Source organism: Saccopteryx leptura, chromosome 3 (assembly GCF_036850995.1).
Source record: "Saccopteryx leptura isolate mSacLep1 chromosome 3, mSacLep1_pri_phased_curated, whole genome shotgun sequence".
In the NCBI taxonomy this organism is placed as follows: domain Eukaryota; kingdom Metazoa; phylum Chordata; class Mammalia; order Chiroptera; family Emballonuridae; genus Saccopteryx; species Saccopteryx leptura.
The window spans coordinates 144,302,085-144,317,609 of NC_089505.1; the positions used below are offsets into that span (position 1 = coordinate 144,302,085).

At 35.9% G+C, this 15,525-nt stretch overlaps 1 protein-coding gene across 2 annotated transcripts in view; it reads right to left on the reverse strand.

The window, feature by feature from the left end:
• The window catches only part of ANKRD13C (ankyrin repeat domain 13C), a 97,164-nt gene that overhangs the window by 37,904 nt on the left and 43,735 nt on the right, over positions 1-15,525 (reverse strand). For both annotated transcript variants that reach the window (XM_066376557.1, XM_066376556.1), the window contains 3 exons: positions 14,132-14,217; positions 12,906-12,951; positions 5,393-5,459 (listed from right to left, as the gene is read on the reverse strand). In XM_066376557.1, coding sequence (XP_066232654.1) covers positions 5,393-5,459; positions 12,906-12,951; positions 14,132-14,217 — 199 coding nt within the window. The remainder of the gene's footprint in view (positions 1-5,392; positions 5,460-12,905; positions 12,952-14,131; positions 14,218-15,525) is intronic.

The following is a 15,525-nucleotide window of genomic DNA, read 5'->3' on the forward strand; positions in this document are numbered from 1 at the left end:
GATTGTTTCCCCATTGTTTAAGTATTTCCCTAAATGTATTCTTGTTCCCTACCAAATCCCTTACTGTAGCTACTGTATCAAAGTTACAGCTAGGAAGGGAGAAAATCAAAGCAGACCTAACTTTCTTATATCCCTTTAAGACCATGTTACTGGCTCAGTGGAGCATTTAAGAGGGGTAAAGCAATGAATGTACCACATTCTTCAATTAAGAACTGTTTCCAGTCTTGGCCTTTTGCTCTACATCTATGCCTTATGCCTATCCATCAGATACCAAAACTTGCTTCATCTTTCCACTAGATAGCCCATTTCACTTACTCCAAATTCTTGAACTTTCTGTTTGATTTCCTAGATTCAATTAGCATTGTTTTCCAACACTTCCACTGCCTTAAAATTGCTCCTGGGTCAAAACCTCATAGATTCAGCCTTAGCCGGTTTGCTCAGTGGTAGAGCGTCAGCCAGCGTGTGGATGTTCCAGGTTCAATTCCCAGTCAGGGCACACAGTAGAAGTGACCATCTGCTTCTCCACCCCTCCCCCTTCTCTCTTTCCCTCTTCCCTTTCTGCAGCCATGGCTTGACTGATTTGAGCACATTAGCCCCAGACGCTGAGGATGTTCCATCTCAGATGCTAAAAATAGATCACTTGCAAACATGGCCCCAGATGGGCAAAGCATGGGACTCAGATGAGGGTTGCTAGGTGGATCCTGGTCAGGCACATGTGGGAGTCTGTCTCACTATCTCCCCTTCTCTCACTTGGAAAGAAGGGAAAAATAAAACCTCATAGATTCAGCCTGATCTGTGGTGGTGTAGTGAATAAAGCGTCAACCTGGAATGCTGAGGTCACTGGCTCCAAACCCAGGCTTGCTTGGTCAAAGCACATACGAAAAGCAACTACCCCTAACTGATGCTTCCCATTCCTCCTCCACTTCTCTCTCTCTCTCTCCTCTCTCTCTCTCTCTCTCTCTCTCTCTCTCTCCCCCCCCCTCTCAAATACCTATGAATAAAACCTATATATAAAAAAAAGGTCCTGTCTGTCCCTGTTGTCCTTATCTGTCCCTCTCTCTGTCTCTCTCTCGCTAAAAAAAAATAAAATAAAGGGCCCAGGCTGGTGGCTCAGTGGATAGAGCGTCATGCCGGCATATGGACGTCCTTGATTCAATTTTCCCAGTCACAGAAGCAACCATCTGCTTTTCCCCCTCTCCCACTTCCCCTACTACAGCCAGTGGCTCGATTGGTCCGAGTGTGGCCCCAGGCACTAAGGATAACTTCACTGATGTAAGTCCACCAGCCTCAGGCGCTGAGAATAGTTAAGTACTCAAGCATCAGCCCCAGGTGGATCCCAGTCAGGGTGCATGCAGGAGTCTGCCTCACTATTACCTTTAAAAAACAAAAAACAAAATATCACATAGATTCACACCCTTGTGTGTTTATTGTGCTCTTTGGTAATTAATACCTCATATGGTTTACCCCAATGAGTTGTTCTCAAATAAATACTACAAACCATTACTTGCTGAAATCAGGGAGAATACTGGAATGGAAATGTTTCAAGTACCCTGAAGTCCTTCAATCTTTGACTGGCTGATTAAAACAGCCCTTAAATCTAAGTAATGAGTTGACACATCTGTCACAAGATGCTGATCATGCCCAGGGAAACATCTTCAAGTCTTTGTGAGAGATCCACCCTGGCTACAGAGTCTCTAATGCAATTATAGAAATTCATTACTTTGTAAGTTGTTCAGTATTCACTCTAGACAAGGCACAGTGGCTGGGCATTCTTGATTTTCCAACACAGAAAAAGCTGAGAAATGGAACATATTTCACTTGCTACATCAAAATAACTAGAGCTACACCACCAAAACTAGGAACTTTTAAAAGTGGAAGTAATATTAATATTTTTACTAGGACAACAGGGATGAAACAGAGCAAATGGGGAAAATCTGATTACCCTATGTGTAAGGGGCTCTCTTCTGAGCCATATAAATATACACATCCCTCAGAATAAGATCAAGAAGCACTAAAACAGCAAGTCACCAGCTCCTATAGAAGTGAACCCTCTCTGCTGCTTTATAGCTGCATTCCAGCTCCTGATCTACTTGCAGTGGCCTTCTACTGTATTACCAGTGCCTGTGCTACTAGTCACGTCCTGTTGTTTGTACATGTGGCATGACAGAACAGAATGCCAGTAACAGGGGCTCATCCTCTACTTACATAAGATGTAGGCTACTGACAGTATCAAAAAGAAAGAGATCATTTTATGTAAGTGCCCTATTTGAAATCAAAGCATCAGCTACCACGGAACATTATACTCCACATTTAAAAAAAAAAAAGGCGGGGCCAATATTCTGCTGCCCTTCCATTCCTGCCCATCCTGGATGAGAATGGTAGTAAGCTGCAGGGTGTAAGGGTAAAAATAGTGAGAAAAGAGATACAAAGGGAGACAGAGACAAAGAAAGACTGACATGGTGATATCTAAGCTCCTGGATGTAGCCACACCTAAAATCAGTCATCGTCGATTTCTAGTTCATCTGCGTTTTTATAATTTGCAATTGAAATAAGACTTATACTGCTTCTGCAACATCCCAAACATATTAGATTGTCTGGTAAATATTACACATGCCTAATAATGATAAAATTTATCATGATGCTATTTTAATGTATATATTAACTAGACCTTGGCTTTAGGCTTATAACCTAAATATTTTTTATTTTTGCCATGTAATGGCTATGAAAAACAAAAAATTCTTTATAAAAGTGTAAAACTTTAAATAGAAAATATTTTTTGAGATAAAAACTTGAAAAATGCCAAATAACACTGAAAAAGAAAACAGAGCTTTCTCTTAAGACAGGAAAAGCCTAAAATGGGGTCAAGTTTGCAATGATCATTTCAGTCAGTAGGAACAGAGCACCTAAAATTATTAATATTTATAGTGAAAACATTTATTTTGTATTCCCAACAACAAAGTTGGTCATACTTTCCTATTTCTACTAAAGCACTAATCTCTTCTTAACAGAGAAGATGCTTTATATAATCATGATATACAAATAAACTTTAAAGATTTCTTTGAACATCATTTAAAATTCAGCTTCATTTGAAATGATGTTTTAATGAAACTAATTGTCTGATGACATTTATATTTGAAAGATTTTATTTAATGTTAACAGATTTTTTAAGTCAATTCTTGTTATCTATGCAAAAAAACTTTTACCAAACATCCAAAAATCCAGCCTCTCCATTAACGTGGTAAACTGTTTGGTAGAGAGAGCTTCAGAATCTATCACACTTCTCCTTCATCCTTAGCTGATAGGAAGCCCTAGGTTTGAGTGGCCTGCTATATTACGTACCTTCCCCTTAACCTATATTCTACAGCACAATGGTTCTCCCTCAGGCTCTTTTTCTTATGTCTCTATTTTAGTTATTTTGTGGTTTTATTTATAACCTATATTTATTATATAATATTCATCATAAAATTTACTTCTAAAAGTCATATATAAATGTAAAACAATGTTTTTAAAATTTTGCTCCTTTTTTCCTATTTGTAAAAATCAAACAAAACTAAAGCTAACTTTTTAAAGTGGCACATGGAAGAAAATATTATTCTCCCAAATTATCTACCTTTGGCAAGCACCTATATTAAACATTTTTAAATTGTTAAATAATTTTTTGATGAACCCATATTATATTGCTAACAATGGGCTGTTAAATTAACCCTACATCGCCTGACCTGTGGTGGCACACTGGGTAAAGCATTGACCTGGAATGCTGAGGTTGCTGGTTTGAAACCCCAGGCTTGCCTGGTCAAGGCACATATGGGAGTTGATGCTTCCTGCTCCTCCCTCTGTTCTATCACTTTCCTCTCTCTCTCTCCTCTCTCTCTAATAAAAATGAATAAATAAATTAAACCTAAATCACCCTAAAATCCTTTCCTAGTTTCTACACTATACTTTTCTGTATTTCTCAAAGTTTCTATAATTACCATGAACTTAATGTACATGAGCACTTTCATAATTAGAAACATCTAAGGTTATTTTTTAAAAACGAACACCCAGAAACTTCTATTTTAACCAAATTCTACTACTTACTTTCAACTAAAGTTTATCTCCTCACTATAATTTAACATATAAAATAATGAATTTTATAAAGAACTGACTTTTAAACATTTCTGTCTTGTGACATGGTGAGAATTACAGGAAGTGAGAGGTACTGGCTCAACTATTAATTTGCAATATGACTCTGTAAAAATCACTTCACCTCTCAAATTTTCTCATCTATAAAACAAACAGGTTATAGGAAATATTTCAAAACATTTCAAGATCTAGCCTCTTATATAGCCTAATTAATATTCTGGAAATGTGCATACACACACACACACACACATATATATTTTATATATAATTTATAAATATACTAATATACATATATAATTTGGCATATTCACTAGCATTTTATATAGCTTGAATATACTTAATTTATAAATATACCTATAATTCAAAGCTAAAGATATAAGCAATGATAAAAAGTAAAATTCTGAACTGAGTACAATAAATAGATTTCCCATTAGATCTAATCATTAATCTTAGTTGTAAAGGAAACAGAAGAAAATTAAAATTAGCCTTACAGTGTTCATATTCTAGAATAAATAAATGATTGATTGGATGAATGAATGAATACATTCATGGATGGGTAGATATGGGAGAGAAGGGTGTAAGACGGGGTAGTCAACCTTTTTATACCTACTGCCCACTTTTGTATCTCTATTAGTGGTAAAACTTTCTAACCACCCACTGGTTCCACAGTAATGGTGATTTATAAAGTAGGGAAGTAACTTTACTTTATAAAATTTATAAAGCAGAGTTACAGCAAGTTAAAGCATATAATAATAATTACTTACCAAGTACTTTATGTCAGATTTTCACTAAGTTTGGCAGAATAAATCTTTATAAAACAACTTACTATAGTTAAATCTATCTTTTTATTTATACTTTGGTTGCTCCGCTACCGCCCACCATGAACCCACTAGTGGGCGATAGGGACCAGGTTGACTACCACTGGTATAAAAGAAATGGAGAAAAAAGGACAAGAGTTAGGTCTTCCTTATGCGTCCCTATTCTTTAAAAAGCCAGGATCAGGGACATGACCATCTTAAATCTTTTCTATATTACATCATGTTAACTGTTTGCCTTCTAGAGACTCTGTAGTTGAATAATACCTGTTTTAGTCAAGATTTTATGCCTTTAGTTATCTGTAATATGTTTTAAATGGATTAAATATTGAGTATATTATAGCATGTTTAAATTATAAAATACTACATCCAAATGTAATTTATAACTATAGAAAAAAAAGTTTCCTCTAAATCTCAATTTTCTGTTACTCAGAAAAAAAATCAAATTACCTTACCTGATATTGATACCTTGTTTGTATATTTTACATGCATCAGAAGGCAGAATTCGGGAAAGTAAAGGCACTGTATGTTTTAAAAAGAAAAGGTAAAAATAAACCACCTAAGATTTTGAAACATTACAAATTTTTTAATTAGAAAAGTAATGTGAATATTTTAAGAATTCACCAAAATAATAATTTCCTTTAAAATAACATTTTCCCACTTAAAATAATATATAAAGCAAATTTGAACAACTTCAAGTATCTATTATATAATTGTATATACTGATAGTTTACCACATTTCCCACCTCCACTTCTGCCCACCCACCAATAAGTAGAGCAGAGTTGATGTAATGTTACTCATGGGTACATATTACAGGATATTATTATAAATGAGAAGACAATGCCCTATGGTAACTAAGTTTTCCTGAATGGGTTTAAATCCTATCTGATCCTTTCAATATAATGTGATTAAATAGTAGAAAAAGTAATGTGTATAACAGAAATTTTTAAAGCTAAGTAATTTGAATTTGCATCCTGAATGTGTGATCTTTGTTACTTAAGCACAGCGTACCTGTGTCAAAATCAATAAAATGGAATCATACTATTTACACCTCTAGATTTCTACTTTCCAGTGTTGCTCACATTTCATATCATAGCTATATATATATATATATATTTTTTTTTTTTTTTTTTTTTGTATTTTTCTGAAGCTGGAAACGGGGAGAGACAGTCAGACAGATTCCCGCATGCGCCCGACCGGGATCCACCTGGCACGCCCACCAGGGGCGAGGCTCTGCCCACCAGGGGGCGATGCTCTGCCCCTCCGGGGCGTCGCTCTGCTGCGACCAGAGCCACTCTAGCGCCTAGGGCAGAGGCCAAGGAGCCATCCCCAGCGCCCGGGCCATCTTTGCTCCAATGGAGCCTTGCTGCGGGAGGGGAAGAGAGAGACAGAGAGGAAGGAAGGGGGGGGTGGAGAAGCAAATGGGCGTTTCTCCTATGTGCCCTGGCCGGGAATCGAACCCGGGTCCCCCGCACGCCAGGCCGACGCTCTACTGCTGAGCCAACCGGCCAGGGCCTTTTTTTTTAATTTTTTGACAGAGACAGAGAGAGTCAGAGAGGGACAGATAGGGACAGACAGACAGGAAGGGAGAGATATGAGAAGCATCAATTCTTCATTGCAGCACCTTAGTTGTTCATTGATTGCTTTCTCATATGTGCCTTGACTGGGGGGCTACAGCAGACCAAGTGACCCCTTGCTCAAGCCAGCCAGCAACCTTGGGCTTCAAGCCAGCGACCTTTGGTCTCAAGCTAGTGACCACGGGGTCATGTCTATGATCCCACACTCAAGCCAGTGACCTCACACTGTAACTGGTGAGGCCGCGCTCAAGCCAGCAACCTTGGGGTTTCGAACCTGGGTCTTCTGTGCCCCAGTCTGATGTCCTATCCACTGCACCTTCGCCTGGTCAGGCTCACAGTTTTTTATATATATATATATATTTATAAATAAATTTTTATTTTAATGGGGTGACATCAATAAATCAGGGTACATATATTCAAAGAAAACATGTCCAGGTTATCTTGTCATTCAATTCTGTTGCATACCCATCACCCAGAGAGATTGTCCTCTGTCACCCTCCATCTAGCTTCCCCCGTACCCCTCCCCCTCCCCCTCTCCTTCCTTCCCTCCCCCCTCACAGTTATATTTTGATAGTATTTTTTATTACTTATTATCTGCTATATTTGGGGGAAATAAGAATTATTCTATGGGCCCTGGCTAATTGGCTCAGTGGTAGAGCATAGGCCCAACATGTGGATGTCCCAGGTTTGATTCCCAGTCAGGGAACACAGGAGAAGCAACCATCTGCATCTCCACTCCTCCCCTTCCCTCCTCTTTCTCTCTGTTCCCCTCCCACAGCCATGGCTCAATTGATCCAAGCGCATTGGCCCTAGGTGCTGAGGATGGCTCCATAGAGCCTTTGCCTCAGGTGCTAAAAATAGCTCAGTTGTGAGCATGGCCCCAGATGGACAAAGCATGGGCCCCAGAAGGGGGTTGCCAGGTGTATCCCAGTTGGGGTGCATACAGTAGTCTGTCTATCTCCCCTCCTCTCACTTGGAAAAGAAGAAAAAAAAAGTGTTATTTTATGGGTGAGTAAATCTGCTTAACTGGCTATAATAAACTACCGTATACCAAAAAAAGAAGAAAAAATATGAAGCTCAAAATTCCTGAAATTTTGAGCAGTGGATAGAGCGTCAACCTGGAATGTGAGGTCAACAGCTCAATACCCTGGGCTTGCCCAAAATCAAAGCACGTGTGAGAAGCAACAACTAGGAATTGATGCTTCTTTCTCCTCCCTTCATTTCCCCCTCTCTTCTCTCTAAAATCAATAAATAAAATCTTAAAATAAAATTCCAGAAATTAAGATCATATCAGATATGTATGAACAGGTGTATTTTTAAAAATTCAGTTTTTAAAATGAGCGATAAAGCAACCTGGGTGAGAAACAAAAACTTCAGAAAACGTTTTTAGTTAACTTTTTCAGTAACATCAGTATTTTCTACTTAACACTAAAGGTACATGTAATATTGCAATGCCTTTTTAAAATCGTGAGAGGTTATTTAATACAAAATGATCAGCAATAAAGACAGTTTATGCAATTTCAAAAATTATTTCATAGGCCCTGGATGGTTGGTTCAGCAGTAGAGCGTCGGCCTGGCGTGGGGGGGACCCGGGTTCGATTCCCGGCCAGGGCACATAGGAGAAGCACCCATTGGCTTCTCCACCCCCCCCCCTCCTCTCTGTCTCTCTCTTCCCCTCCCGCAGCCAAGGCTCCATTGGAGCAAAGATGGCCCGGGCGCTATGGATGGCTCCTTGGCCTCTGCCCCAGGCGCTAGAGTGGCTCTGGTTGTGGCAGAGCGACGCCCCGGAGGAGCAGAGCATCGCCCCCTGGTGGGCAGAGCGTCGCCCCTGGTGGGCGTGCCAGGTGGATCCCGGTCGGGCGCATGCGGGAGTCAGTCTGTCTGTCTCTCCCTGTTTCCAGCTTCAGGAAAAAAAAAAAAAAAAAATTATTTCATAAATATATCTCAAGTAAATAATCTAATGCAGCAAATAAAAGTACTTAAAAATAAAACAAGGAGAATGATGGAATATAGTTGCAGTGATTGAAAATATTTTTGAAGAACATTAAAGATGTTAAATATGTTTATGTAAAATTAAAATAAACAAGAATATTAAAAAAGAAGCTTGGGTATTGGGGGGATTGGAAAGAAAGAATAGCATTAAGCAAAATAACATTTCTGCTATTAATGCATTCTAAAAATAAATGTTTTCTGAATTCTGTGATATTTTCCTTTGTTGTATATAAATCGAAAAATTAAGATCTCTATATTTTAAATTTTCTCAGAAACTAACAGTGTTCCAAAGGTAGCATAATTCGCTGAACTGAAAAATGTAGAGTCTCTAAACTAAATTTTGGTTTTGCTGTCACTTACTCCCTGATTTTAATTAGCATTTCGAAGCCTCGTATTTTTTTTATTGATTTTTTTTAAAGAGAATGCAAAGGAGACAGAGAGAAAAAGAGAAACATCAATTTGTTGTTCCACTTACTTATGCATTTGTTGGTTGATTGTTGTATATGTGCCCCGACTGGGGATCAAGCTTGCAACCTTTAGTGTATCAGGATGACACTCTAACCAACTGAGCTACCCCTGGCCAGGGCTTTAAGACTAATGTATTCTATACAAATTCAAATAATCCCAAACATATAGAATGAAAATTCTGGAAATTATGAGACAAAGAAATTTTTTTAAAAACTATCAGCTTTTCAGCTGAAACGTGCTATATGCATAATCCTAAATTTGAAGTAGTGATTATGATACTCCAAATAATTTAACACTTTACAATATATATAGAACTGCCTTCAGAAACATGGTTTCATTTCATCCACATCAAAACAAAAATCTGCAACAAACGGGGCTATTATTACCCCCACTTTAACTAAGTCTGAGGCTATATTTGGCCAAACTCTGAATATAACAGTATGAGAAAGAGTAGAGTGTGTGTGCTCTACTACTTCTAAAGTTAACTTAACTCTAGGATCTCAATATTTCTTAGCTTCCCTTTATTTCTGGGTTGATTTTTTTTTTTTTAATATTAGGGGTTTCGACAAGAAGAAAAAACATGCCTAAACTACAGAATAAAGCTTGGTAACTGAATCTACTAATAGAAATTACCCAGTATTTTTTAATCCAAAGCTAATTCTAGGCAATGACTTCCAGTTTTTATAATTACATGCCTGACTGTTGGTGGTACAATGGATAGAGCATCAACAGCGTCCCTAGTTTGAAACCCTAAGGTTGCTGGTTTGAGTGCAGGCTCACCAGCTTGAGTGACAGGTTGCCCCAGCTTGAGCACGGAATCATCAACATGATCTCATGGTTGTTGATTTGAATCGAAAAGTCACTGGCTTGGCTAGAACCCACCCACCCCTGGTCAAGGCACATATGAAAAGCAATCATGAACAACTAAAAGTGCTCCAACTACATGATGCTTCTCATCTCTCTCCCTTCCTGTCTCTGTCTATCTCACACACAAAAAATTTACAATATGACATCTAACCATCAGGTACTAGTTTTAACATGAAATCAGAAAATCCTTTATTAGCAATGAAACAGATGTGTTGACATATTTGTGTCAAAGCCAAATTCTCAAAGAAGCAATACTCTCAAAGAACCAATTCCATGGTTACATCATGATCTGATTATAAAACATTTATGATGCATTTATAACTACAGATATATGTACAATTTCAGGAGTGATTATATCCATTTCTATTTTTCATATAACTGAAATGTTACTTTTAAAATATTTTAAAACATTTTGCTCAGCATGTGAAATGGACTATTTCAGAATTCAAAACACTAATATTACTAAGAGAATCAGTTAAAAAACCAATATACAGAAAGAACAACCTTAGTTTAAGATCACCAAGAAAGACGGGGGGGGGGGGGGGGTCCTTTATAGATGATAGAAAAAATGTATTCAGGCTTTAGACCAATTTGACTTGGAGTTCTTTAATTACACAAACCTCATTTTTTCTCAGTGATCTAGTATACCAGGACTTCTTTTTTTTTTAATTTTAAATGTTTATTTTATTGATTTTAGAGATAGGAAGGGGGAGAGAGAGAGACAGGAACATCAATCTGTCCCTGCATGTGCCCTGACCAGGGATTGAACAGGCAACCTCTGCGCTTCAGGATGATGCTCCAACCAACTGAGCCATCCAGCCAGGGCCACACCAGGACTTCTAAATGATAAATCCACATAAAGACATAGTAGGCCTATCAGAGTAACAAAATCATGTTTGATTTTGATGGAGCCAAAGCAAACCTGATGAGCTAGAGTTGCAATAATTTTGGAAAAAACTGATTTTAATAGGGATTAAAAAGTTACATTTAGAGATTAAACACTCTAGAAAAACCTTAACCACCCATGCTGTATAGTATTATGTAGCTGTTAAAATAAAAGAAGTACTTCCTCATGAACTAATATAAGATTTTCTGTGATATATTAAGTAAAAGAGACAAATTGCATAATGATATAATAGTATGGTTCCATAAGAAAAATCAATGCTCAGTATTGACATATATATGATACATTTACATATATATGCTCTTAGAGAATATATAGGTATATTTGTGCATGCACATACACACATTTGTTAACATTAGAAAGGTTTTGAAAGTATTAGCATGGGCCCTGGCCAGTGGTACAGTGGGCAGAGCACTGGCCCAGTGTATGGACATCTGGGTTTGATTACCAGTCACAGCACACAGGAAAAGTGACCATCTGCTTCTCCCTCCCTCCCTTTTCCCTTTCTCTCACTCTTCCCCTTCCGCAGCCAGTGGCTCGACTGGTTCCTGTGTGTCCCCAGGCACTGAGAATAGCTCTGTTGGAAAGCATCAGCTTCAGAAGCTGAGAATAGCTCAGTTACTCGAGCATCGGCCCCAGGTGGGGTTTCTGGGTGGATCCAGTGGGGCGCATGTGGGAGTCTGCCTCACTATCTCCCCTCCTCTCACACACACACACAAAAATAAAATTAAAATAAAGTATTAGCATGAAACATTAACAGTGGCTTCAATAGTTGTCAATATCTACTTTAATTTTAAAATTATTTCATAATGTACTTTTACAATTATTTGGAAATAACTATCACTGAGCATTCAAATATTTTTATATCATAAAAATCAATTCAGATGCTTTAAAGAACACAGGTAAACTCCTTATATCCCAACTTATATATAGATTACATTCTTTAAAAAAATTTAAAATTTAGTTGTTTAGTTACTATAAACATCACTGGGATCAAACTTCCTATTTAGAAAATAAAGAAAAGAAAAATTTACAAAGGTAAAATAAATTACTGCAAAATATCTAGGAATTAAGGTCTTTCATGAATAATTGAATCAGTATGCAAACAAATAGTACATTAAGACAGCAGCTATAAACTAATTTAAAAAACAAAATCACTATATAGTAAGAGTAGAAAAAATAATGGAAACTTGATAAAATATGCAAAATCAAATGTTAAACAAATTCTGCACATTTAGGGACCCAAGAACTATATTTCAAACTTCCTTAAATTCAGTAATCTATTAAACTCATAATAATTCTTCTCTTCCCTCTAAAAATTCCTTAAATTATTATATTTAAACCTGCACTTTTTTAAAGTGCAAGACATTTTTAATCTTAAAAATAAGAATTATAAAAGTTACTAACCAAACTGAGTTAATTAAATACTACAGTGCTTTACAACCATTACATTCAATGTGATGGGAAATATTAATTTTCCTTATGACAAGTATCAAATATATAAGGTCTACCGGAAAGTTCTGTCCGTTTTTAGAATAAAAAATACAATTTTTTCTTTCCATCAACAAACTTTATTAAATAATATAATTGCCATTATTATTAATGATTTCTTGCCAGCATGAGGGCAATTTGTATATCCCATTTTTGAAAAATATTTTATCTTTTAATGCGAAAAATTGAACCAGTGCTTGTTTGATATCTTCTTCATTTTTGAATTTTTTGCCCTTCAAAAAATTTTGTAAGGACAAAAACAAGTGATAGTCGGAGGGTGCTAAGTCTGGGGAATATGGTGGATGCGACAGACATGCTTCTGTAGCATTTCTTCCTTGTTGAAATTCGTAAAAATTACAGTGGCGTAAATGAACTTTATCAGTAGCCATGGGTACACTATCGCTTCACACATAAGACTAACGTGAATCAACTTTGTTTTAATTTGCTACGTCAGTATGTATACATTAAGTGATAAAAATAGAGAGGCACACATGCGCCAAATAAACGTGCTTACGTGTCGAAACTTGTGATAGAAATGGACAGAACTTTCCGGTAGACCTTATATTATAATATATTATATTATGTCAATATTTCCATATAGCAGATATTTTTACACTTGCAATGCTGCATGTGTACATATTTTATAGTAAAACATAACACACTCTTACCCCAGCTTTGAAAATCCCAGTGAAGTTCTAGATAAAAGTCACCTAGCTGAGAAATGAAATATGAATAATTATTGAATGTACCTTAGTTAACAGTATTTATATCTACTTAACATTGTGTTTTTTAAAAAATTGGATATCATTAAAGGTCTATAGACAAGAAGAGAAAAATTTCAATGTTTAGAGTTGAGTAAAAGGAAAAAAATACTTATTACTTAAAAGAAAACATTACAATAGCACACATTACCACTTTTATCCTCAAAGGAAAATATGTACCAATATAGATTTTATAACAACATTTTAATGACATAGGAACATTACCTGAAACTTATAGGCATTTAAATTTGCCTTAATAAATATTCCATTTCTCAGCATAAAATAACAGTATTATTGTATAAATAGTTGATAACTTAAGAAGTTATAAAAAGTCATTTCCAAATGATTATTTGCATAGCCCCATAATGGTCTACAAAATGACCCATTACAATAGAAATTTTATTTCTGTAAAGTGATAATACAAAATCTGAAGTGTTATGTCATCATATGAGAAGTAGAGAGAAAATTTTTATTTCACAAATTAGAAGCTAAATGCTAAAGACTGTAACTGGTAAGGAAACTATTACAATCAAATATTCTAAAAAAATTATCTCTTAGGATTTCAAAAAGAAAAAGCATACCTAAGAAAATACATAGTCATCATCATAGGTCTATCTTTCTCCCCCAATTCTTTTAGACATCACAAATACAGAAGAAAATACTAGAAAATAAATCTGTCTCTTTCTGTGCCAGTACCGTCAGCTCTTACCATCAGGAGATAGGACACAAAAAGAATTTTGTTACATAAGGAAAATGCAAACTGCTCCTGCTAGGAGCAGTGGCTTCAACTCTTAGAGAATATTCTAATCTAAAGGACAAAGAAAAATGACTGCCATTGATTATGACCTATCTCTTTTTTTCTTAGAACTCTCATCTAATATATTGAAAGCAATAATTCTTTATCTACCTTCCTAGTTCAAAGTAAATGGAGTTTCCCATAAGAGTACATTTATATATCATAATGAGTATTTTGTTATGTTATAGCTTAATTTAAGTGAGATTTTTACCATTTCTTGATGCTTAATAATTAGTGAGAAATTACACAGCATATAAAAAATGTTTAAAACTGCAATTTGGCGGGGGGGGGTGGGGGGGGGAGGGAGGCACAAAATCAGTGAAGAAATATAGCCTACCTCTTTCAGGGCTCTTAGTAATCGAGGTCGTTTTTCTTCAACACTTTCCCTGGATTGCTGCTTAAGCTTCCTTAAAAGAGCTGTAACTAAAATATAAATTGAAAAAATTAATTCAAAATAGATTTTACCATGCAAGAATACACCACTGACTTTTATATAGCTATACTGAGAGATTATAGATAATGTGAATATGTTAGCAAATAAGTTTACTATCCCCAAGGAAAATTGAGACAAGGTACTTCAACATCAGTTTATATTCATTCAAACTAATTTTCCTAGTTTTCAATTATCAGTACAAACTTACCTGCCTGAGTCAAGACTTACTAATCTCAGATGATGCCATATCCTGTTTTAACACTAATCTAAAAAGATCTCAGAGATAGCAGGTCTAAAAAATCCTATTGGATACCACTTTTTTAAAAACATAATTATCTGCAATTGTCACCAGGTGTATCTGTTGTTTTTCTTTTCCACTAGAGGTTGTATTTTCACATACTACTAATACAGGGGGGAAAAACTCAAAAATTAAATCTATTCGATCTGTAAAAATACTCCTGAATCTAATAAAGCCTGAAGACCTCCTTAGTGTTTTCTCAATAGTTAAGAGATTGAGATTTAAACACTACGTTAAGTGCAAACCCCAGCTTTACTACTTATTAAATGTGTGTAAACAAGGACAAGTTACTAAATTTTCCCAAACTTTTTTCTTTTTTTCACTTGTCAAATAAGAATAAAGTTAAATCTACTATATAAAGTTACTATAAAGCCTTAATATAAATTGCTTACTACTGTACCTAAAGTTAAGTACATATAATTTTTATCTATTAGAAGGAAGGCTTAAAATACACTAGCAAAAATCAGTCAATCACTAACATTTACTAAACTAAGGGAAATACTGGACTGGAATGAATTAAGGCTAGCAAATAAAAAGATGAAAAAATGTGCACTGAGATAAAAAATTTATACATCAACACATGCTGGGTTCCTCCTGATCCTGACATATTTTTTCACATACATCAAAACATACACATGTAAAAATACTATTTTTTTTCTACTTTACAGTATGCATTCTTATAAACTATATCAAGTCTTATTTGGAAAACAAACAGAAGCAGAAGTTTAAAAAAAAAGAGAAAGAAAGAAGGAGGGAGGGAGGGAGGGAGGGAGATGGGACATTTGTTTCGTCTTAAGTAGGCCAAATTAGGAAAAGGCCAAGGAAGAATTCTGAAGAACAGTAAAATTAATTCTTACTTTTTACCACAGGTCTAACATTGATTCCAATATATTTTATTTTAGATTTTTTAAATTCATTTTTGAGAAAGAGGAGACAGAGAGAGACAGAGACAGAGACAGAGAGAGTAGAAGGGAGGAGCAGAAAGCATCAACTCCCATAT